Source organism: Caretta caretta, chromosome 6 (genome assembly GCF_965140235.1).
Source record: "Caretta caretta isolate rCarCar2 chromosome 6, rCarCar1.hap1, whole genome shotgun sequence".
Taxonomy (NCBI): Eukaryota; Metazoa; Chordata; order Testudines; family Cheloniidae; genus Caretta; species Caretta caretta.
Window position 1 is genome coordinate 102,346,272 of NC_134211.1, and position 26,683 is coordinate 102,372,954.

The 26,683-nt window shown below is 43.8% G+C and overlaps 1 protein-coding gene across 2 annotated transcripts in view; it reads right to left on the reverse strand.

The window, feature by feature from the left end:
- Positions 1 to 26,683, reverse strand: part of ITPK1 (inositol-tetrakisphosphate 1-kinase) — a 288,871-nt gene that overhangs the window by 96,644 nt on the left and 165,544 nt on the right. For both annotated transcript variants that reach the window (XM_048853263.2, XM_048853264.2), the window contains exons 3-4: positions 24,517 to 24,642; positions 1,829 to 1,946 (exon numbers count right to left, since the gene is read on the reverse strand). In XM_048853263.2, coding sequence (XP_048709220.1) covers positions 1,829 to 1,946; positions 24,517 to 24,642 — 244 coding nt within the window. The remainder of the gene's footprint in view (positions 1 to 1,828; positions 1,947 to 24,516; positions 24,643 to 26,683) is intronic.

The window sequence follows — 26,683 nt, forward strand, 5'->3', positions numbered from 1 at the left end:
CTGTTCATTCCCACAAGAGATAAAAATACTACCTCTTCCCACTTTCAGAACAAAACAAAACAAAACACACACACACAAAAAAACTAATTAAGCATTTCTCCAACAGCCTGGAAAAGAAGAGAGTGTGTTGGAGACTGTAATTCATATTTCTATTTTTACATACTTGGGACGATTTCAGAGACCATGCTGATGATGGCCAGACAAAGTGGATACAACCTGTATGAATATAAATCCCAAATCATAAAAATACAAAAGATACCAATAGGGTAAGTTTATGATCTGAGAATTGGGATAGCAATAGAACGACGCAAACATTAACCAGTCAAATGTCACACTGGAACAGTTTACAGAAGCAACTTTTCAACACCATAAACAACTGGCTCTTGGAACAGCTACTTCTACAGCACTCAAAAGGAGAGGCTACTCTTGACTTAATCCTAACACACAGGAGTTGGCTCAAGAGCTAACTGTAGGCTTTAGTATTTCCGTGACAAGCAGATAGATTGTACAATAATTTCAATTTACCAGCGTGCATGAAAAGAACATTTCTGCTGCTGCTCAGAGTAATAAATATGCTCCCCATCAAACACACACCTTGTTTAACTTAGATCAAACCCCTATTCTCATGCTTTCAAAAACAAAAGCCTAGATTCTGGAGTACAATTCTGCTATGAAGGACTGTGTCTGCCTCTGCCCATTATTAACACTCACATACCTAACTCCAGGAACCAGCTGTTCCTTCTGCTACAAACCCACTGTGACACATGGCTAGAAAGGGTTAAACATCCTGTAAAATAAATAACCCTCAAAAGACATGTGGGGAGATAATGTTTGTGTTCTTGTGTATTTACATACGTATGAGTAGGGTCAACAATGTAATCAGTGCCTGTCCATGCTGTATTCTGATAATTCAGAGGTCAAAAGAACATCCTAGCATTTAAATGAATTGTAAACATGGGATATCTCTGTATTCATCTCTCTTTGAAACATATAGCAAATAATTTGAGAATGGTGGAGGAACAAACAAATTGCCTTATGTTAACTCTATAGCTGAGTACTAGTGATGGACCTCCTTCAAAGTCATGCTAATGACCTTTTGAACTCCAACTTGTCAAAAGACACGAAATTGTATAAAAGATCCTTGGGTCTTGATTTGGTCGTCTCAGATCTGCTTAGGCTTCATCAGGGGAAGTTTGAGTCTCAAGACTGAGGTTCCAGTTATGCTGGTACGCCCCGAGTATGATATTTGGACATTGGACTATAACCTATGAACTATTTCTAAAAGAACTCTTGGCAGCTACAAAGCTCACCAGCTCTGCTATGAATCTGCACCTAAATGAACTGAATCATGTCTGTATGTATATTGATCTTTTAACTATACTCTCTTTTATTTTTTAATATATTTTAGTTTAGTTAATAAGAATTGGCTGTAGTGTGTATTTGGGTAAGATCTGGAATATTCAATAACCTGGGAGGTAATGTGTCTGATCCTTTGGGATTGGTAGAACCTTTTCTTTTATATGATGAAATAAGATTTTCAGAAATCATCATATTTGACTTACGTACCTGGATGTAGGCCTGAGGCTGGATCACTTTAAGGGAACTGTGTTGTTTGGACTTGAGTAACCAGAGAGGTAATAAAGCAGCTGTTTTATGCTGGCTTGGTAAATCTAAGTATTGGAATACCCACCAGCTTTTTGGGGACTGTCTGCCCCATTCTTTGCAGTTCACCCTAATTGAGTGACCACAGCTGGCTCCCCACTAGGACCCCGGTCACACTCACAATGTAAGGAACATGCTTTTCTGAAATGCAAAGTCACTGGCCTACCTTGCATGTAGGCCTCTATTCGCCGAATAAGCTCATAAGACTTGGATCGGTCCAGCAGCGTACGGATAGCAGGAAGGGGGTCCAGGATGATGGTTTCGGGGTGAGCATCAATATACTCCTGCAGAACAAACATGGAGCAAAGGCTACTGTTAGATTTGCTGGACAGCATAAAAAGCACCAAAGCATGGGGAAATAAAGAGGAGGATAAGGTTAAGGATCCAATCAATCTACAACAACTCCTCCGAATGAAGCTGGCACTTCGTAAATATAATTGCAGGGCATGTCTAGACTTTCTCGTCACTAGCATTGTATACTGGAATCCTGTTGAATATAAATATCATGCCAGACAGCGTTTAAGACACTGACATTCAACTGTGGACTCATCACCCCTGCAAACTGCTCTGCAGCCACATCAGTTCAGAGAAGAGCCAGTGGCGAAGAGTCACAATAGCAGCAGAGAGCGGTACTGGCAGGAACTATTAGGAGAAAGAGGACACAGTGCTATTGGGGTCAACCTTGTAATTACACTGAATGAGCTTAAACAGCCTGTGGGCATCAGTCCACTCCGGAGTGCAGATCAGAACTACATCTGCATTCTTTTACATTAGTATGACTGTCCCCTACCTGTGCTGACTGCCAAGTGAGGAGCTAGATGATAAGGACTGAAAAAAGGTGGCAGGGCCAGAGATGTTGTTACTTCATTGAACCACAATGCAGTTTTCAAAGCAACAGCACTATGTATCCATCTTGCCACGTTCCTAAGCAAATGCTCCCCTACCCGCTAGCTCCGAGAACACAGCAACTCCCCCAGTGAACTTCATATTAGGGGTACTGCAAAAGATGACCCGCAGCAGCGAGTCTCAGAGCCTGGGTTGACCGACTCCAGCTCACGCCAAAGGGCTAAAAATAACATTTTAGCATTTGGGCTTGAGCTGGAGCCCGGGTTCTGAGACCCTCCCGCCTCGCCGGGTCTCAAAGCCCAGGCTCCACCCCAAGTTGGAACACCTACACTGATATTTTTAGCCCAGCAGCGTGAGCCTGCGTCAGCGGACCTATGCTCTGAGCAAGGCCAGCTCTAAGGTTTTTGCTGCCCCAAGCTCAGGTGGGGCTGGGGCTCGCAGGCGTGGCTGGAAGCGGAGGGAGTGATGTCACCTTCTCCCAGCGCCTGCAGGGGCTTTCCCCCCTCCCCCGCCCAGCCGCGCAGAGAAGCCCCGAGATAAGGGGTGGCACAAGGCAGAGCAGCAGCCAGTGCGCAGATGAGGCAGTGCAGCCCCGGCTCCCCGGCAGGACTCGCTCTCCCCTCCCCAGGTAGTGGCTGGGCCCTGGCAGCTCAGCATCCCGGGGCTGGGGCTTCCCCTTCCCGCTGCGGCCGGGGGCGCGGCGCCCTCACCCCATCTAATTGGCGCAGCTCCAAGAGCGCATCGGCCCCGAAAAAAAAGGCTGGCGGGAATGCCGCCCCGGAAATGTGCCACCCCAAGCACGTGCTTGCTCTGCTGGTGCCTAGAGCCGGTCCTGGCTCTGAGACTCCCTGCCATGCGTTGTTTTTTGTAGTGAAAAACTCCGAGCACCACATTCCCATTTCTGACATCATGACTGCTGCCGCTTTACTAGGGGAAATTTTATATATACCCCACTAGCTCTTGCCAACGTCTACTGTGATCTGAGATGCTCAAGGTATCTCTCTTTCATGCCCACATATGTGCATGTATACAAGAGGCCATGCGCCCGCCCACACTGGTTCCATAAAGTCAACGTGATTAATGAGAGTGTCTCCCTCTCATCCCGTTCAGAGTCGGACAAGTAATTATAAGCTAAAATCTGTCTTTATTCTTTAATGAAATTTCCTAATCAGCCTCCATTAATCTCCATTCATTTCTTCACATCTATTTACGTGGGTGCATGGTAAACGTTTCCATTAATAACTGGTTTAATTAAGTACCTAAAGAGGATATTCTTCAAAGAAAAAAAAATCATACTCCAAATTATGCTCAGGAGTACCACAAGGCTCCTGACGGAGAGGGATAGCTCAGTGGTTTGAGCATTGGTCTGCTAAACCCAGGGTTCTGAGTTCAATCCTTGCCGGGGCCATTTAGGGATCTGGGGCAAAAACTGGGGATTGGTTCTGCTTTGAACAGGGGGTTGGGCTAGATGACCTCCTGAGGTCCCTTCCAACCCTGATATTCCATGATTCTATGAAGGCAGCACTGGAAGACACACTTCACTGGCTACTGATACAATGAAAGGAATGGAGACATCTGATCCCAACACTATCACTTTACTCCCAATTCTAAGCGGGTGAGAGTGAGTTATTTGTTCGACACCAACAAGTCTTTGCTTGCTGAAGAATGAATGCTTTTAATTCACTGCTTGCTGCAGAGGGATTATTCTTGAGATGTAAAGAGGAGCCAGTGCTGGGTTAGCAGCCCCGTCACATTGCTTGGATCACGCAAATGGATTTCCTTCACAGCCCCTTGGCACTTGCTATGTGACACCACACACTTCTTACATATTTAATATGTCTCTTAGAAATACCATACAAATCGCTCTGAGACATGTGCATGGCACTGTACAATATTTTACCACCACTTGTTGGCTGGCTGTATGTGCCATTATGTTCACACACAAGCATACAGATTTATTTAAAACATTGTGAGAAACATTTTAAGGCAACACAAACTATTTTACCTTAATAACCCCCCTTCAGCTCCTCCACCCCCCAAAACAACAACTTTTCTCTCTCTGCTGAATTCCAGAGCAGCACTGCCCAAGAGGGAGACACGGAGCAGTTCTCTAATTTAACTAATAATTTCCCATGTGGTACCATGTCAAATGCTTTACTAAGTCCAGATTGACTTTTTTAGCTTTAGACAAGAAAATTGAATCTGTTATCTTATCAAAGACAGATATCAAGTTACGCTGGCATTATCTACCTTTAGTAAATCCATGTTGCATTTTATCCCATTTTCTGTTTACTTCCATGTCTAATTATTCTTTCCTTCAAACACTTGTTTTAAAGTCTTACATACTTTTAAGGTCAGATTAACATGTCTGTAGTTGCCTGGATCATTTTTTTGCCCCCCTTTCTTAAAAATAGGTACATCATTAGCTATTCTCCAGTCACACAATGCTACCTCCGATTTGATAGATTTATTAAAAATCCTTGCTACCAGACTTGCGATTTCACAAGTCAGTTCTTTCAGTATTCTGGGCTGGAGATTATCCAGTTGTCCAGTCTTGAGTACATTAAACTCTGAGTTTTGCTTCCACCTCAAACGTAGTTGTCATTTCTATTTCTATACACTCATTTCATTAGATATCCCGCCTTAGTCCCCATGTTGTACATCATCATCCTTTTTGAAAATTAAGGCAAACTCTTCATTTAGTTTTTGGCCATACCTACATTATCCTTAATCTCTACCCCATCCTCACTGCATAGCAGCCCTGTTTTTTCTCTTGTTCTCTTTTGGTTTATATGGCTAAAGAACCTTTTGCTATTTGTTTTAAATTTCCTTTGCAAAATTCAGTCTTGACTTTTGACAATTCTCATTTTATTCCTGCACTTTTTGACCACCAAGACATAGCTTTCTTCGCTGATCAACCCCTTTTTCCATTCCTCATAGGCTTTCTGCGTACTCCTAATTCCTTTTTGAGGTGTTTCTTCATCCAGTTAGGCCTGGAACCCTTCCCTACAAGTTTTTTCCCTTGGATACAAATTTCAGACAGTTTTTGTACCTTTGACTTAAAGAAATTCCAAAACTCCTACACATTTAAAGTCCCTGAGATCTTCAGTTCAGTTGACTAGTTCCCTTCATTTCTCAGTCTTGCCATTTGAACTTTAAAAGCTTAGTTACTGACCTGTTGTTGATTAATACTTAGTCCTGCCTTGAGTGCAGGGGACAGGACTAGATGACCTCTCGAGGTCCCTTCCAGTTCTATGAGTCTATCCTTCCATTTACTTTAAAATAAATCAGCTTGTGATCACTCACAATCCAAGGCTATTTTCCATAACCAGCTCTTCTATAATGTTCTCACTACTTACCAATACCAAGTCTAAAACAGCATCACCTCGTCGGTAGAGTGACCTTTTCATGAAGAAATCTGTTGGCTATCACACACAGGAATAACTGAGTCCTCCCTAGTAGCATTTGTTCTCCAACCTGTATCTGGGAATTTAAAGTCTCCTATAACGACAAATCCTGGTAGTATGTATCTCTCTAATAATATTACATAGATCTCTGTCTATATCCAAATCTGACCCTGGAGGTATATCGCAACCCCCTCACACTACTCCAATAGAACCTCTGTTAGAATCCATTCTCAGTGATTTTGACCCAAACTGATTCTGTTTGACACATGCTATCACTTCTGATTTCTTTAGTCTACTTTATCATTGGATGTACAATGCTACCCCACTACCTTTGCCTTTCTATCTTCCCTGAACTCCCATGTGTCACCCACTGCTGCCATCAACCCTTTCCATGCGCATTTTCCTTTCCTACTGCCCTTTTTACCATATTCTGCCAGGATTCTGCAGTGCACTCATCATTTCTGGAGCTTTGAGTCATTGGAAAACTCCCATTGACTTCACTGTGAATGGATTTGACCCTCCAGGTTTGTCTGCACTGAAATTAAAAACCTGTGGCTGGCCCATGCCAGCTGACTCAGGCTCACAGGGCTCAGGCTGGGGGGCTGTTTAATTGCACTGTAGACTTTCAGGCTCTGGGACATTTCCACCTTGCAGGGTCCTAGAGCCCAGGCTCCAGCCTGAGCCCAAACGTCTACACCGCAATTAAACAGTCCCGCAGCCCAAGTCCAACTCAGCTGACATGGGCCAGCTGTGGGTGTCTAATTGCAGTGTAGATATACCTTCAAGCTGTAAGCTCCACAGAGCAGAGACCTTGTTATTTTTCTACCACCTGACAAGCACCATGCACACTCCTGTTGCACTGTGAAATGATATTCTCTAGCCGAAGCATCAGCAACTCTGCATCTCTGATGGATAAAATATAGAGGGACAGGAGTGAGTATGTGTAAGAAAAGCAAAGACATACCAGTCATCTTCCGATACTAGCAAGAGGGAAAGTATTGTGGCAAATGCACCTCTGAATGCTCATTTTCCCTTGACAACAACACGAGGCTCAAGGATAGTTAATTTCCTATCAAAACCAGAGGAGTTAGATTTTAAAATAAAGCCAGGATGCAGGCTAAACAAAGAGGGTCTAATCAGAAAGGTCCCCCTCCCACCAACCACCTCACCTGACATGAGCACGGGTCTCAAATTCAAATGACCACGAGGGCCACAAGAGGACTAGTACACTGGCCCGAGGGCCGCACCACTGACAACCACCCCGCGCTGACCCGGCCCCGCCCCCACTCCACCCCTTCTGTGAGGCCCCCCCCTGCCCCCCTCTTCCGAAACCCCATTCTAACCCCTTCCCTGAAATCCCCACCCCAACTCCGCCCCCTCTCTGCCCCCAGGGGATGCAGGAGGGGAGCAGGGTACGGCAGGCGGCTCAGGGCAGGGATGTGGGGTGCAGGTGGTGTGCGGGGTGCAGCAGGGGGCTCGGGGCAGGGGGTTGGGGTGCAGGAGGGATGTGGGGTGCAGCAGCGGGCTCAGGGCAGAGGGGTCGGCTGCAGGAGAGGTTCGGGGGGCAGGTCCAGCTCCCTGTCTGCCTGCCCTGCCCCCGCACCGCTTTGGGAAGCAGCTGGGACCTGGGGGGGGCACAGGGGTCTGTGTGCTGCCCTGGCCGCTCTTCCAGGTACCTCCCTCGAAGCTCCCATTGGCCGGGAACGGGGGTGGGGGCGTCGCGGGGAGCTGGCGGGCTGCAGAAAATAACCCCGCGTGTTTGAGATCCCTGCTCCAGAGATCTGAGAACCAGCTGTCCAGACTGGCAGAGCCGAGGCATCAGAAGGAGCTCTTGAATGGAGTACAATTTGAAGTGAACACCAGGACTCCATGCCAGCAAGACATTATTTTAAAGCAATTTTACTGCAACAGCAAAAAGCTTGTCCCAAAGGCAACCATCCTCAGCATTTTATGTCTGCTAAAGCAGACTGCGGAGCCTTTCATGAGCCCAAAGGCAGCCACTAGAAGAGTTTCACATGAGTTAATAAAAATAACCATATTGGACCATGGGTACCCTTAGGACCACACTGCAATTGTTTGCAATCTGGTTTGGTGTCAACAGGCTCAATCCTGAAGACAATGGGAGTTTTGCTTAAGTAAGGACTTTGGGACCGAGCCAAATAAATTTGTTTAGAAAAAATGAGTTTGGCTCCGGTAACCTTACTATTTAAACCAAACATTTTGCCTATTGGTCAAAAAGTACCTCAAAGTAGTACAACAGAATCTCCCATCTATTTACCTTCTTTATTTGGAACATTTTTAGCTATCACAACCTTGGCTCTGCCCTCCTTCTCCTCCTATCAAAGCTTATCTGCCTTGGCATCTTCAGAAGAATTCAACAATACCTTCCAGCGATGTTTTTTCTCTCCGCCCAGATGCGGCACCACACGAGGCTCTCAGACACGTGAAAGCACAGAGCTCTGATCACAGATTGCAAGAGGGAATGCTTCGTTTAACCAAGGGCTTGTCTACACACCCAATTAGACTGTGACAAACTGGGGTGTGAATTACCCTGCACTAACTTGTTGCAGTTTAACTGTCTGTTTACACCTTGATGATGCATGTTACCAGTTCCTTGAGGCGGTCTGAGCCAGTCTGAACAAAGCGCTCTAACGAACTGTTAGCGCACGTTAGCAGGGTACACACGGACAGTTAGATCTCAGCAGGCTAACATAGAAGAAGTTCACATCCCAACTTACCATAGTCTAAACGTACGTGTAGACAAGCCTTTAGGTGAGTTGATGGTCCTGAGTTTGTGTAAATAAAGTAAAAAACAAAAAAAGACCTGTTACCCAACAAGAATCATCATGGTCATGATTTAAAGAAGCATCCTTAGTCACAAAAGCACTTACAGATGTGTTTATGTCCTATTGACGTAAACAGGACTTAAGCAAACCATATATTGAAGCAAGGGAGTATCCATTAAAGAGGTTGAAACATGATGCAATGAAAGTGGAAGTCCTTAGAGTTTGAAAGAGCACCCCCGTCCTCATGCCATGAACTTTGGATCCCCTGCTTTTGAAAAAAAATACAAATAAATCTATTCACCATTACCAGATAAGGAGAGTGGAAGAATGCCAGGAGTGCACAGATTACTAACACATATGAGCTTCAAAAAAGGGAACAGATGAGGAGATGGGAAAGGAACTATCAAAGACAGATCCCAAGCTTTTGATTTGTTGGGATCTGTGGAGTCCAACTGGTCCCCTCAGCTCATCTACATTCATTTCTACAAAATCAACTTGCACTTTCCTTCTCTGTGCTTTACCAAAAATTTATTGCCAACTGCAGACTAGCGGCCAGGCAACAATCTGGATTACAGCCAAGCTCTACGATACAACCGCATTTGCTCCAACCCCTCAGACAGAGACAAACACCTACAAGATCTCTATCAAGCGTTCTTACAACTACAATACCCACCTGCTGAAGTGAAGAAACAGATTGATAGAGCCAGAAGAATACCCAGAAGTTACCTACTACAGGACAGGCCCAACAAAGAAAATAACAGAACACCACTAGCCATCACCTTCAGCCCCCAACTAAAACCTCTCCAACGCATCATCAAGGATCTACAACCTATCCTGAAGGACGACCCATCACTCTCACAGATCTTGGGAGACAAGCCAATCCTTGCTTACAGACAGCCTCCCAACCTGAAGCAAATACTCGCCAGCAACCACACACCACACAACAAAAACACTAACCCAGGAACCTATCCTTGCAACAAAGCCCGTTGTCAACTGTGTCCACATATCTATTCAGGGGACACCATCATAGGGCCTAATCACATCAGCCACACTATCAGAGGCTCGTTCACCTGCGCATCTACCAATGTGATATATGCCATCATGTGCCCACAATCCCCCTCTGCCATGTACATTGGCCAAACTGGACAGTCTCTACATAAAAGAATAAATGGACACAAATCAGACGTCAAGAATTATAACATTCAAAAACCAGTCGGTGAACACTTCAATCTCTTTGGTCACTCGATTACAGACCTAAAAGTGGCAATTCTTCAACAAAAAAACTTCAGAAACAGACTCCAATGAGAGACTGCTGAATTGGAATTAATTTGCAAACTGGATACAATTAGCTTAGGCTTGAATAAAGACTGGGAGTGGATGTGTCATTACACAAAGTAAAACTATTTCCCCATGTTTATTCCTCCCTCCACCCCCACCGTTCCTCACACATTCTTGTCAACTGCTGGAAATGGCCCACCTTGATTATCACTACAAAAGGTTTTTTCCCTGCCCCCGCTCTCCTGCTGGTAATAGCTCACCTTACCTGATCACTGTTGTTACAGTGTGTATGGTAATACCCATTGTTTCATGTTCTCTGTGTATATAAATCTCCCCACTGTATTTTCCACTGAATGCATCCGATGAAGTGAGCTGTAGCTCACGAAAGCTTATGCTCAAATATATTTGTTAGTCTCTAAGGTGCCACAAGTACGCCTTTTCTTTTTGAGGAGATTTAGGTTTCCTGACAATATTCTGAATGGGCTCTGGGCTGGAATTCAGCCTGACCCGGATAACATGTACGTTTTTCTCCTTCCATCTTTGACAAAACAAAAACAAACAAGAAACAACTTCTGAGCAGATCCTTCTTTGTTTAGATTTCAGGCCTGGCATTTACTTATGCTCTGTACCAAGTTTGGCACTGGCAGGAGCCCAACAAGGAAACTGGTATTCAAAGAGAGACCCACTATTTCCAGTTCTATATCAGAGGGCTCTGGAAGAAATGCTTATTCTGGTTCATGTGTGTGGGTGGAAGGAGGGGGAACAAACAGGCTAGGGGCTTCTTGACATCTTATCTGAAAAGGTAACGGGGAGGATTAGCCACTACAATTCTGATTTAAAAGACCTGGGGTACAGTGAATTGACTCATCCATACCTGTAAATATCAGATGTTAGATGCTAAGAGATGGTGGATGAGCCATTTACTTCATCTGGATAACTTTTTGGTTTTTACAAAATCCCCCTACACTACATATACATTAACCATGGCCGCAATAATACTTTGTGTTTTCCCATTTTCACAAGCTTTATTCTTCAGTACACCTTTGTGAAGTAGATTAGCATTTTACAAGAGGGGGAATGGATATAAAGAGATGCTTAGGAACTTGTCTAATGCCACAGAAAAAGTTAACAGCAGACTCAGGACTAAAAAACAGGACTTCCTCGCTCCCTGCCTTGTGCTCAGACTCTCCTCCTCTGATGTACTTCCTTCAGTCTTCACACTCATCCAGACACTTTGTTTTTGCTTTTTAAGGATACACGATCAACCTTAAAATTCTAATTGTTTTTTAAACATACTATGATTATAGGGAATATCTGAGATAACTAGAAACTGAAAGAAAAAATATATTCTTCTGTGGTTTTCTGGTTCACTGTGCATTGGACAGCAACCTTGTGAGTAATCAGTTTCACTGTTTTTCCCAGAATAGCAAATCAAGGCAAGATTTGTAAAAGATATTAGGTGCCTGCCTAAAGATGCAGTTAAGAAACTATTGATATTTTCAAAAATGTAGGTGCCTAATTCTCATTGGATCTGCATCTTCAGGCACTTCAGGTGCTCCCCCCCCCCGCCCGACTCCGCCCAGGCCTCCCCCGAGAACGCTGCACCCTCACTCCCCCCACCCCACGGTGCCTCCTGACTGCGCGAAACAGCTGTTTTGCTATGGGCAGTAGGCGCTGGGAGGGAAGGGGAGGTGCTGATTGGTGGGGTCTGCGCCTATGCTTAAATACTTTCAAAAATCTGGTGCTCAGTGCCTAATCCTGCAAACACTTATGCATGTGAGAGACTCATGCACATACGCGTTTGCAAGATTGAGCCCTTAGTTAATTTTACGTGTGTGTGTGTGGGGGGGGGGGTGGTCTTTCACACTATGACAGAGAGAAAATGGGAAAAAGTGTCTGTAAAACCACAAAAGTTGGTAGTGGACTCACAAGCAGGTGTAGTATTTTAAACTATTTTTAACTCAACTTTTAAAAAAAATTAAAAGACTACAGATTGGTGGTTTCCCTACAATTCCTCAATAACTCTTATTTTCCAGTGTTACACAAAAGCAAAGACAGAAGATCACTTTTGCCTTTCAAAGAGTTTGCGGCCGTGTAACTTTTAGGGCACACGCTGGAGATTGAGAGTGTGCAGAAGAGTGATGGGCTGGATGTAAGGAAAGGATAAATTTTATCCTGCCCATCCATTAGCAGAGAAAGCCACTGGCATTATCACCTAAAGGATGTCCCAAAACTGCCGTTCCACTGGAAGTGAGGACTTCTGATGAAAGCAACTGCTCCAGCAGGAACAGAAGTCTGGAAAAGAAGTATGGGCTGGATGAATGCACTATAAGGTGGGTAGAAAGTTGGCTAGATTGTCGGGATCAACGGGTAGTGATCAATGGCTCCATGTCTAGATGGCAGCCGGTATCAAGTGGAGTGCCTCAAGGGTCGGTCCTGGGGCCGGTTTTGTTCAATATCTTCATAAATGATCTGGAGGATGGTGTGGATTGCACTCTCAGCAAATTTGCGGATGATACTAAACTAGGAGGAGTAGTAGATACAGTGGCAGGTAGGGATAGGATACAGAGGGACCTAGACATATTGGAGGACTGGGCCAAAAGAAATCTGATGAGGTTCAACAAGGATAAGTGCAGGGTCCTGCACTTAGGACAGAAGAATCCAATGCACCGCTACAGACTAGGGACCGAATGGCTAGGCAGCAGTTCTGCGGAAAAGGACCTAGGGGTGACAGTGGACGAGAGGCTGGATATGAGTCAACAGTGTGCCCTTGTTGCCAAGAAGGCCAATGGCATTTTGGGATGTATAAGTAGGGGCATAGCGAGCAGATCGAGGGACGTGATCATTCCCCTCTATTCGACACTAGTGAGGCCTCATCTGGAGTACTGTGTCCAGTTTTGGGCCCCACACTACAAGAAGGATGTGGAAAAATTGGAGAGAGTCCAGCGAAGGGCAACAAAAATGATTAGGGGTCTGGAACACGACTTATGAGGAGAGACTGAGAGAACTGGGATTGTTTAGTCTGCAGAAGAGAAGAATGAGGGGGGATTTGATAGCTGCTTTCAACTACCTGAGAGGTGGTTCCAGAGAGGATGGTTCTAGACTATTCTCAGTGGTAGAAGATGACAGGACAAGGAGTAATGGTCTCAAGTTGCAGTGGGGGAGGTTTAGGTTGGATATTAGGAAAAACTTTTTCACTAGGAGGGTGGTGAAACACTGGAATGCGTTACCTAGGGAGGTGGTAGAATCTCCTTCCTTAGAAGTTTTTAAGGTCAGGCTTGACAAAGCCCTGGCTGGGATGATTTAATTGGGGATTGGTCCTGCTTTGAGCAGGGGGTTGGACTAGATGACCTCCTGAGGCCCCTTCCAACCCTGATATTCTATGATTCTGTGATTCTATGAAAACACAAGAAAATTTTCTAGCTAGGGCTCATGGTCTAGGAATATAGGGAAACAAGGGCACCAGCTGCTCCTGGCAAAGTTTGGGGTGAGAGGGTTCAGAAGGAGAGACAGTAGAAAGTATAAAAACCAAACCAGAAGTAAAGCTTACACACTTAAATGCTCACTGATAACAGAAACCTGCATGTAGGGAGAGATGGTGATTTAGCTTTTCACAAGGCTGATGTAACAGAATCTATTAACAAAAAAGAAGCTCAGGAGGACAAATTAAACAAGCCTGTGGATCTTCTACCACATACACTATCGTCTTGAATATGTCAAATTAGAATGGCGTTCCAGTGAATAAATCTGCCCGTGTCCCTGTAGAGTGAAGAGAGGCATCTGGTTAGTATTCTGTTCTAATCAGAACATAATGAGGTTTCCCTAGTCACAGCCTTTTACACAAGACAAAACAGACACGCTGGCTTGTCAGAGTCGTAAACTTTGCTTGGAATGTAGGAGCAGGGGTGGCCATCTCACTAAGAGAATGTGAGGATTTTTTGCTAGCAAAAAACATTCATTGGAGCATCGGCATTTAAATTGCCATAGCATTCAGAGAGCCTATGTATTCCCAGCCTGACGTGGTGGGGGTGCTTGGTTTCTCTCTCTTGCTCCAGGCTTCCATCAGTCAGACAGGAGCCACAAAGGATTGAGGAAAATTCTGATCAGACAACACTCCCTCCACATTAGATCAATCTCCGCAGCAGACCTGAAATGGTCCTATTCTGTCTCCAAAAAAACTCGAGGGCCTAAAGTTGCTCCAGATGCAGTGTCTTGCTCCTTTAACTCCTCTGATGAGGCACTATGGTAGCAGGACCAGGCATCCGGGAACTGCTCTCTCCAACAAATAATTCAATTAGTAACCCACCAAAACGTAGGGGCTCCAGGTCAGCTGAACAGTTTTTAGCTCTCACTCACATCTCTGCCCTAAAGCTTGAATGCAACGTTAATCAGGAGTGATGACCCCCTACTGATCTCTACCCTCCCAGAATGAAGGATCTGATACAAAGCCTAGCCAATGGAAAGACTTCCTTGCCCAAGATGTTCACTTCCACTGATGTCACTGGACCCTGGATCAGGTCCCTTTTTCAGGATGGGTAGAGATCATTAGGTCGTCATCCCCCGTCACTAACACAGTGGAGGGCAATTTGCAGCAGGGCCCCTTTACAGACGCAAACGAGGCTGTCAGAAGTCCAGCTGTGACACAGGTCCAGAAAGGGTTACACTACCAGCAGGCTAATTGACCCAGATTCAACCTTTAGAGACATGTTAGTAGATGACGCTTTGGTTTTTTGTGTGTTTATATATATGTTGTTAGAGGTTGACAATGTCACCAAATAATTCCTGTCTATCCCTGTATTAATTCAGAGATCAAAAGAAGATGTTAACATTTAAATGAACTGTGAATGTAGCAATAACACTGTTTTAATTTCTCTTCGAAGTATACCGCAAACTACCTATAAATGGCAGGAGATAGGCAATTTCTTTATCTTAATCCATGTAGCTAATTACCGGTAGGTCATGCTTAGGAAATAGGAGGTTACTTCAAAAACACTATTCTTCAGCCAAGGAACACCTGCTGTCAAGAGGCTATCATAGCCTGCCAGTGATCTATATAAAGAAATCTTGGGCCCTGCTCCTTTCATCTTGCATCTGCTTAAGCTTCATCCAGGGAAGTTTAAGTAATAAACCGACTGAAAATGGTGAGGACTATTCGTCTGCCTCTGAGGGGCTTGTAGCTGAAGAAACAGACCCCAACAGCTGACTTCCACATCTGCTACGTAAGTCCAGTTTCATTCTGGATCACTCGGATATTAAATATTTGAACATTGGACTATAACCTAATGAACTAATTCTGGAACGGACTTTTTGCAACTCTAAAGCTCACCATCTCTACTATGAAACTGACCTAAGAACTCTATTCGTGTCTGTATGTATAATGATTTTTTAACCAATACTCTCTTTTAAAATAAATTTTAGTCAGTTAATAAAAACTGACTAAGCATTTATTTGGGTAAAATCTAAAATATTCATTAACCAGTGGAGTAATGTGTCCGATCCTTTTGAATTGATAGAACTTTTATATGATAAACAAGATTTTCGATAATCTTGGCTGTCTGGGTCGGAGCTCAAGGCTGGGTTGCTTTAAGGAAACTATTTCTGATTTCTGGGTAACCAGTAAGGTACTGTAGAAGCTGTTTTGTTGCTGGCTTAGTAAATCTAAGTCTTAAAATAACCACCAATTTGGGGGACTGTCTGCCCCATTCTTTGCAGTGTGCCCTAATTAAGCAATCTCAGTGTGGTTCTCCCCCTCACCCCCTGGGATCCCAGTCACACCATCTCTCAGCTGATCTGTAGAACACCACATCTAGCTGATGTGGAAGTCAGCTGTTGGGGTCTGTTTCTTCAGCTACAAGCCCCTCAGAGGCAGACAAATAGTCCTCACCATTTTCAGTCGGTTTAAATGGTTAGGTTTTAAGAGGAGAAGTGAGAGCACACCTTAGAGGTAGTCCAAGGGAAAGACAGAGGGGTTTTCAAGTCCATCAGCAGTGTGTACCCACTGGGCTGGAGCAGTTTATCACTGGGACCACAGACACACCTAAGGTGGTAAACCAAAGGTTGGCCCTTTCTCTTTTCCGAGATAAGGCTGTTGATACTTTAAGCTTTTGAAGAGCCGTAACAAATCTAGACTATCTAATTTCTTCTCATAACACCATAAAGGATGCACTGCTCTCCAGTTCATCATATCCAGTTTTTTTAGAACAGCAGTAACAGAAGCAACAGTTTCTATCCTGAAAATTATATTCAATAGCAGGACAACTGGCTAGCTGAAAAGGATATATCAAGCACTGCAAAAACTGGACTGTCTGGTCTGCTCAGGATCATCAGAGTTTCTTCCCCCAATTTACTGAACAAGAAGAGAATGAAACCAGTTCCCCATTTTGAATGCAATAGCTAGGAGGTCACAAATACCACAATCACGTACGCACAGTCATATACACGCAAATAGCTCAGTTGCAGGGTTCATCAGTGTACATATTTAAATTTATTCATTGATTTCTTTTTAAATTGACTCTCTGTATAAACTGACTCTTAAGAGTTATTGCTCCCTGGGAAAACACTTCTCTATCCATTTCCAGTGGCTTGCAATAGATTTAGAGATATTTATCACTCTGCTTCCCTCCTATGCTCCCTCCCCTAAACTCTCCTCTGTCTCTGAGAGGACACGAGAGCACTTTCTTTAAACAGTGTCACTGGCATGCTAGTCAGCACTCTCCTCTGCCCTGCCAAGCCCTGCGTATGTATTTTAATACAGTGAGCAGCAAACAAATGGTGCAATCAGCCATGGTGAGATCTTCCTACACGCAAGTGACAAGAGGGTGTGGCTAAGTCAGCAACACACACACTCCGGAGGTTCCTGTGTCTGGTTTATAAAGGAATGGAATATCATTCAGAACTTTGCTAAGATGCATTTCCACCCTCTGTAGTTCATTCACCAGAAAGAAAGAAAAAAAAAAACCACACCATTTTTTTTTTTTTTAATAGAACCACAACCAGGAAGCAGCACAATCTAGTGGATACAACACTAGACGAGAAGTCAGGAAACTCTGCTAACCTGCTGTGTGTTCACAGGCAAGTCACATCACCTTTTTGTGCCTCAGTTTCTACATCTGAGAAGTACTTTGAGTTCAATTAATCAAAAGCATTTCAGTATTACTATTGTAACTTGCCTCTATGAGCCCATTCCATTCACAGCTACTGCAGACTCATAGTAGAGTTATCGTCAGAGATGGGGGAAAGAACCAAGCGCATCCCCTTATAATAAACAATTCCACTTAGATTTTATATAGATCGTCCATAGATCTCAAAGTGCTTTCCAAAAGAGGTCTGTCTCCTTACTCCCATTTTACAGATGGGAAACGAGGCATGGGGAGGGAAGGGATTAAAGCAGGGGTGGAAAACCTGTGGCTCTGGAGCCACATGCGGCTCTTCAGAAGTTAACATGCGGCTCCTTGTGTAGGCACCGACTCTGGGGCTGGAGCTACAGGCGCCAACTTTCCAATGTGCCGGGGGGGGGGTGCTCACTGCTCAACCCCTGGCTCTGCCACAGGCCCTGCCCCCACTCCACCCCTTCCCACCCCGTCCCCTGAGCCTGCCATGCCCTCGCTCCTCCCCAGAGCCTCCTGCATGCCACAAAACAACTGATCAGGAGATGCGGGCAGGGAGTGAGAGGCACTGATCAGCGGGGCTGCCGGTGGGCAGGAGGCCCTTGGAGCAGGGTGGGGGAGCGGATAGGGGGGCTGCTGACATATTACTATGGCTCTTTGGAAATGTACTCTGGTAAATAGGGCTCCTTCTCAGTCTTAGGTTGGCCCCCCCTGGATTAAAGGATTAGAAAACATGCCTTATAATGAAAGATTCAAGGAGTTCAATTTGTTTAGTTCAATGCAGAGAAGGTTAAGGAGTGACTTGATCACAGTCTATAAAGGTACCTAACTTGGGGAACAGAAATTTGATAACAGACAGTTCTTCAATTGAACAGAAAAAAAAGTTATAATAAGATCCAAGCTGAAGCTAGAAAAATTCAGACTATAAACAAAGGTGCAACTTTTACCATTGGGGGTAATGAACCACTGGAACACTTTACCAAGGGTTGTGATGGATTTTCCATCACTGATAATTTTTCTCTCAAGATCAGATGTTTTCTAAAAGGACAGAATCCAGTTCAAACTAGAATTAACTCAGGGCAGCCCTATGGCCCATATCATACAGGAGGTCAGACTAGATGATCACAGTGGTCCCTTCCGGCCCTACAATTAGAGCTAAGATTACATCACGGAGGTTGCAGAAGTCACAGAATCCGTGACTTCCAGTGACCACCGTGACATTGGGGACCCCGCAGGAGCCCAGCCGCCACAAGCAGCCATGCCGTGCCGGGCTGCCCCACCCCTCCTGCAGCTCCCAGCTGCTGCCACTGGCAGCAGAGGGACCCCAGAGCTACTCAGTAGCCGTCGGTGGGGGCGGAGAAGCCCCGCACAGCTACCAGCCTATGGTGTCAGAGGGACCCTGGAGCTGCTTAGCACTGGCAGGGGGTCCCCCGCAGCTCCCCTGCCACTACGGGTGGCAGGCCCGGCCCCACCCCACCCTCCGCAACTCCCAGCTCTGCAGGGCGGTGGGGAGACCCCCAACCCCAGCTCCAACCCCACTGGGTGGCAGGGGAACCCCTCCCAGCCACTGGGCAATGGGGTGCCTTAAGCTCCCAGCCACTGCGAGGGGGCAGGGTGCTGGACCCTTCTCCCTCCCCACTTTGTCAGAGATGTTTTTAGTAGAAGTCAGGGACAGGTCATGGCTTCCATGATTTTTTGTTTATTGCCTGTGACCAGTCCATGACTTTTACTAAAAATATCCATGACAAAACTGTAGCCTTACCTATGGTCTATGAAAAGTGACTCATCCAAAGTCACCCAGCAAAGCAGTGGCCAAGCCAGAAACTGAACCCAGGTATCTGGAGTCTCAGTCCAGTGCCGTATTCACTAGGTCACACTGCGTGCAAGAAGCAGATATCATCAAAAAGAGAAGCTATATTAGATATTAACTTCACTGAATGACCAAGAAACAATGACAAGGGAAGAGGAGAGCACAGCGAGTTCCTTTCATGCATTTTTGGATTTTTCACTATTGTTTTTATTTGTGGTTAAATTTAATACTCCTAAAAATGAAGGCCTCAAAGGCAGTACCTAGAGCCAAATATTTTGCAAGTTTCCACACATAGCTGGGTCAATGCTCCTCAGTCCTGGTCTGCAGAAGCCCTCCTGGAACACTTTCAGAGACGGTTAATCATTGTGAATAGAGCAAACCTGTATGGTAGTTCGGTGAAGTGCACGAAATAGGGGACTAGGAGACCACAAGTGACATTATCTAGGATTTAAACTCTAGAGATGCTAGTCCAGTGCACTAACTGACTGCATCCCGACTCCTCACTCCTGCAGGTCTGGTTTTACACAATATGATGATATTCAACATTTATACTGCGCTTTTCATTTAGTTTACCAGGCTCCTAGCAAAGTAGCTCATTCAACTAATCTTATGCATTAAATCCCAATACCGGGGGATAGCAGTTTGTGGATTTATACGTCATCTGACCTAGGGAGATGCTCCCTGATGCTTCCCTCGGTCTCTAATATCTGGTCTGGAAAATGAATATAGAATGTTACTGCTGAAAGAGCATTTTCTAACTATACATAGCCTGGATGAACAAGTCTCATTATTGGTTAATATGTCAGATGGCAAGCAAAGGGCATTATTTACTGTTATGTTGGCATATGCCTCAGACACGGGAGTAAGTACCAGATTTCTTTCAATAGCACTTGACACTATCCAAATTCAGACTATTATGGTAAATTACTTCAGACTTATTATCAGATATTTTAGATTAATTTAATAAGGATCATAATACGGTTTTCCTGTTCTATAGTGCTGCTTATAAGAAGATTTCAAAGCACTTTACAGTTAAGTAAACCTCAACAGCAATGATGTAAATATTAAATCCATTTTACAGATGGTTAAACTGAGGCATCAAGAGAAAGTGACAGCAAGACAGAAGCAGATGTAGAAATAGAACCCAGGAGCCCTAACTTCTAGTTATGTTATCTAATCTCTGGGCTATGTTTGGTCCTTGTCCCCATATACATATTGAAGTTAGATTAAGAATACAACGCTGACAGGCTGTCAATTTGCTCTCTGCCCCGTCAGAAGAATGCAGTGTTGTTGGAGACAGGCAGCTCTGTGAAAATAACTAATGGAGCTGAATAGCATAGATGTCTATCCAGCACAAGAGCAATTAATCATGATGCAAGTTCCACAAATAAGAACCTGATAAGTTATACATTCCTCAGCCAGTGCTTCATTGGTACTTTGCATATGACATGCAATGATCACTGACTGTGTCCTCACATCTATACATTAATAATCATGACTCAAACATATCTTCAGTTACAGTCACTGATTTGACGGGTGACCCAATACTTTACATTGTGCATGAAGTTAAGACCAAGTCAATAAGGGACCCTGCAAACTCCCAAGAAATGCTTAGGAGCACGTATGGGGGTGAGCGGAAGCTGGGGGAGATGTAAACCAACAAACACTAGAGAGAGCAGTAAGGTCGCTTCTGTTTGTCCCAACCTCTAGAGAGATGTTTGAGATCATGTGGTCCACCAAGCAGAAGTAAAATGCTGAGTGACTAGCATCCCAAATGTACAGATAAGCGCTGTAGAATAACCTCAGGGAAAATACACCTTGTCCATGGGATTCATTGGAACAGTTCATAATGAGTTGCTCTCAGATTTTACAAACAGGGACTTAACTAGGCTGTGAGATATTTAATACTGAATACATTGGAGTACCCATAGGTCCGGGATAATTAATGGTCCAAACACATCCCGGAGAAGAGGAGTCAAAGGAGAAGGAGAAAAATCTCCGTCACACGGACACACAGTTCTGAGCTGAGAACTTTGGTCAAGAACATAATTTGACAATTTAGTAATTTAGGAATGAAATAAGGAGACCATATGGCATTCACATGAATAATAGGTAGCTGATTGCAGATTTATAAATGGAAGGCCACAGTAGCATACATCAGCAGAACACAGGCTCTGAATGCAACCATCTCTTAGCTGCTACGTAGCTGAAGTCAGGCAGTTCTGCAAACAGATCTGACACTACCAAGTATATATATCCCCACTTACCATAGAAGGACAGGAGCAATATACCTATTGGTGCTTCGTTGTACCATGAATAAACATTAAATTATTCAAAACAATCCACTGAGACCTAATTTCTCAAACTATCCACAAAGTAATCCAGCTTGCATATACAGATAGGTTGTCAGCACAGCAAAGGCTGTAGTGTAGTCTGAGCAATATGTAAATCAGTCATTAAGACTGAAACCAAAAAGCAATTTAGCTCTAACACCAGGAGTCAGGTTTCCAGCCTAATGTGCTTTACCACAGTAATAGGTGGTGACTGTTCAGCCCACCCACTGGAGGTCTGCCCCCCTCCCTAGTGAAGTTGGCACAAAGTGCACTATCTTCTTTAGCAAGGTGGGCAGGGAAAGGATGGCAAACAAGGGGATAGAGAACTGATGGAGCAGGATAACTGAGGAGCTATGGTCAAGTAATGAGATCAAGAGGTTGCAAGGAACTGGTCATGGAGCTAAGTATGAACCCACCATTTATATTCTGGAAATGACCAGAGATGAAATGTATTCTCAACAGATGACTCGTATCACTTCTACTGACGCTTTCCTAACAAAACATTTATATGGTCAATGGCAGCAGGGGCTGGAGAGGGATTTTTTTAAAAAAATTATTCCAGTGGTAGAGACAAAGTAACAAGATACAATAGAACGATGTTAAAAATACTACAAAGCATGTAACAAATCAGCTAAAGCAAGGGCTTCAACTTGAGGATGTCACTTGATCCCAACTCCAACTCCGCAGCACGCAAGCCACATATACAAGATAGCACCCCATTAACTTCTCAGTCTCCACATTAAGAACAGAGTGTATATTCCTTTGTTTTGTTTATTTGATACTGGATCCTTCATCTTGGTATTTAGATGCCAGCTTTAAAAAAAGCTTCTCCCATATTTATACTAATGGTGCCCTTCCTTCCAAAACCCAACAATTAGAAATGGTCTTATTTATTTAAGAGCTATTAAACACACTGAGCTCATGGAACAAAGATCAGCCTTCTCGTGCACAAGAACATCAATTAAGAGTTCTGGTTTAGGAATAAAAGAACCTGGATTTCAGATACTAATTGGAATGGAAAAAAGAAAAGGAGTACTTGTGGCACCTTAGAGACTAACCAATTTATTTGAGCATGAGCTTTCGTGAGCTACAGCTCACTTCTGACGAAAGCTCATGCTCAAATAAATTGGTTAGTCTCTAAGGTGCCACAAGTACTCCTTTTCTTTTTGCGAATACAGACTAACACGGCTGTTCCTCTGAAACCTAATTGGAATGGGTTTCCCTTGTTTAACTGACTTTCATCTTGGTGGACCCCAAAAAGAATAGTTTGTATTAGTGATACAGTCTCAGCAACAGAAATGTGGGGACCAGGAGCTGCAAAACAGTAACTCAGTTTAATATCATGGTCAACCACTACTTTTCTCCATAGGAAATTAGGTATAAATCTAAACTACAGTATTCGTTATATACGTTTAAAAAAAAAATCAGTGAAACAAATAATGCATGGAAATCTCTACATATTTTAAATACATACACACGCATGTAGATGTATAAATAAAAACTGCTTAGTTTCACGTATTTTCTCTTTCCTGTGGATTCCACAGCAATCGATGAAGATCTCTGCTAGTGTCTAATGCTGGAAACCCACTCTGATCTTCCCTTTCCCTTAGGAATCACAAAGGTACACATGCTCTGTCTTTTCTAACAGCTAGAATTTTCAACAATTAATTAGTTATCTTTGGGCAGCTGTCTTTTGGCTGAACTTCTGGTTCTGCAATTGAGGCTGCCTGTGTATATCCTGGGGAGGAAGAGATACCCCAACCCTGTATTTTGCAACTCCTTAATCTCAGCAACGGATCGCTGAGTCCATACATCAACCTGCTGAATCTCTAGCAGGAGTTCACCTAGAAGATATTCACTTGGGAACTAAGGGGCGAGCCAGCACATCTTACAGTACTATTTTATAATGTGTAATATTTAGTGTACTGAGAGGCAGCAAGACATACAGAAATAAACATGGGATTGGGAAACACGATTTAGTGAATTCTAAACCGAGCTCTGACCAACTCAGTGGGTGGCCTTGGACACATCTCAAACTGTCTATGCCTCAGTTTCCCCATTTGCAGAGTGAGGATAATACTTCCCTCACACAGGTGTTGTGAGGATTAATTAATTAGTTGATGTTTGAGAAAGTCAAGTGCCAGGGAGAGGCATTTGAAATTTCCCCCACCTCCAAATCTTCTCTCAGTAACTCCCACAATTTCCAAGCACAAAAGGTAATGAACATCTCTCTTACTCTGCGATAAATATTCGTCTTCTCCTCAGTGAATCGGAACTAGAGGGGCTATCCCTGCAAATCAAACTTGTTATTTCACTTAAGAGTTTGACCAAGGCAGGAGAAGGGGGAAGATTTTTTAACTCATTAAGCAGAACAGAGAAAACACCCTTTCCTACAAGTGCAAAGCTGCCAAAGTTGTGTGGTTTGTGATTTTTAAAGCTGATGTCAACAGCACACACAGCAATTTCTTGTGATGCCGTGTTGAATGTTGCCCCTCTCTTTGAAAGAAAAACATGCATCATTCCACAAAGTCACCAGCTAGAAACAATTCCTTTTAAAGCTGTGAACTTGTCAGCATTCCCATTACTAATGGGAGGAGTTATTTGGAAAAACCTGCTCTCTGGATATTATTGTCATCACTGACGTGTCTGCATGGTTTTCCTGCAAATCTGAACTATACTGTAAACTTCCCGGGGAGAAATAAATAAAAGAGTCTCCTCAACCGGAGACAGAACACTATAGAAAAATTCACAACAGCTCTGCTTTGTATGAATCATAAATCTAGGGGGATAAAGACAGCAAGGGCTTCCTCAATAGGGAAAGGTTGGGGACAAGCCAACTAAGGATTTCTATGCACCCCTCCGAAGCTGGAGAAATCTGGCACATGAAAAAAATATTTTAAATTGTTTAGTTATGTTTCTTTGGCACAGTGTTGTCTTCAGGGATCTGGGGAAAACCCTACAGACACCTATTCCTCTTTGGAGATAGTAGCACTGTTTCTAGGATGATGAAAGGAGGATGCCGGGGTGAACGGGGTATTGCACTGCTTACCTCCAAAATGTAAAATTTACTGAGAGCTATGGCATTCAGTCTAGCTCAATAAAGCCATCTTTCCCAGAGCTCTCAGTACATGAGCAGCAGCGCACAGGGAGCTGGTTTAGTCAAGTGTCCCTACTCCACGGAAAAGGATTAAACTGGCAACACTAAGAGTATGTCTACACTACGGAATAAGGCTCTGCTTTTTTTGCCTCCACCTTAAGTGCACAAGGGCTGTGAAAAATGACACTGACCTGGAACCTGTAAACCAACTCCAACGACTGGCTGTCATTTTGGTCTGCTTCAAGGATGACATCTGTCAGTTTATGTATGATCACATCCAACGGGCCCTGATCTTCGATCGGTTTGGTAAGGTCGAGCTGGAGGAAGTCACACAAAAAAGAAACTTATTAAGACATCCACAGTAAAATTCTTTATCGCCCCACCATCCCCTTTTCAGGTCTCAGTGTCAAAATATTTCCCTGAAGTGTGATGTGTTGCTCTGGGCATCACTCTTGGCACTGAACTCCAAATGTACTGGGATGTTGCTTTAATCTCATCCATTAGAAACACACGGAAAGTCCCTATTCCCTGGGCAGCTGAAAAGTCGAACTTTGCACACAGAGGTTTCTGTAGTAACAGGTTATATCCAATATCAAGCATCAGCACCCAAACGACTATGAAGCACCTTTCATCCAAAGATCTCGAGCACTTCACCTGGCCCTTTCTGAGCTAGGGCATCAGCACATACCCTCTCCCCATTCAAACCCCTCCCCAAAACTCACTTGTGCCACCATACATACATATAAGAAACAAGTCAATGATATTTACTGATACTTTAAAAGAAACGTGTTCACCATATTGTGCTTTGGTCTTTGCTGAATAACCACAAGGAGCAACATTCAGGTTAGGCACTCGGTGATGAGCAGCTTGGGCAGAATTTTCAAAAGTGTCTATGTGACGTCAGCTTCTAATTCATTTAGGGGACTGGAAAATTTCCTTCAGTATAAACATCGAGACAGACAGTCCTGTGTTCTAACAACTATGTTAGGTTATCAATACTGACAAGTTAGTCACATGTCAAAAGATAGTGGCCTGTGCAATCTCTTTCTACCGGTGGCCGTTGTATTTAAGCACACGTAACAACTTTAGCTTGTAAAACACAAACGGAAGTGATTTTAAAAAGGAAAGAAAGAGAATGATCAAAAGATGTGTGCACAACAAACTGAAAGCAAGCCCACTCCTCAGACACACACATATATATCATTAATGTTCTCTTCGAACAAACAACTAATCTCTACAGGACCAAGTCTGTTTGTAGGATGCCATGTACAGTGATTTACAACTGATTATAAAATTGTGAGATTTAAGGTTATCTAGAGTAGTGGACCTTGGAAAGCCCCTAAGCATCTTCATACAACAAAGAGCACCCTGCATATCTTCTGTTGAGGCATCTAACGTAGGTTCTGCTGTTCCCTGGTTTGTCCACCAAGCACCTGAAACATACCAGAATGAACACGCACAAGACTGATTTTAATAGCCAGGTGCTTGCAGAGTTTTAACTGTGGACGAGTTTAGCCAGTCACAGCTGTGATCCTGCACAAACTTATGTGCATGCTTAACTTTACTACTGTGAGTACTGCTTGTTGATTTCAGTGGGACAAGTAACAGCAGAAAAGTTAAGCGCACACAACTGTTTGCAGGATCAGGGTCCAAATTATGTGAAACACTACTTAGTCCAGGATCCATGCTGAATGAATTACTATGCTTCTCTCCAAAAGTAGAGGTGCTTTGAGTCTAGAACTTCAATTACTATGAAAAGGAAAGGAAAGGAAAAGAGACAAGAAAACATCCAGTTCCAGACTGACACTTTCCACAGCAGCCTATCATCTCTTACATAAGAAAGGCAACATAAAAGGATCTGTTCAATTAGGTCTGAAACCCCTAATCCCTGCAAAGGTGCAGAAATCTAAACCAATCCATTTTCAGATCATCTAGTTAGGAAAACAGTAAGCAAGAAGCACAAAAGTGGGCCAGGCTGGTTAGTTCTCTACATTCCTATTGTCTTTGCAGTTGGACAGTCTGTAAGGACAAACTCAGAAAATGAAAAGAATCTTCCCCATCAGTAACTACCAGCCATGACCCAAGAAAAGAAATGAGCCTGTAAGGCTCTCCCATGCTTTTTGAGCACAGTGTCATTGGGAAAAACGCTTTTTGTATATGAGTTATTTGTGTCATCAAATAAAGATGGGCATGTTTTCAGAATGAAAACAAAGCACATATAGTACACAAGTCAGACAGATGGCATTAGGACACATACCCATCAAGGAGCAATCTGAATTTCTCCCTCCATGAACCAAGAATACTAAATTCAACATTCTAATAGTTTACTCTGTCCAGAAATTCAGTGCTTACTAGGTC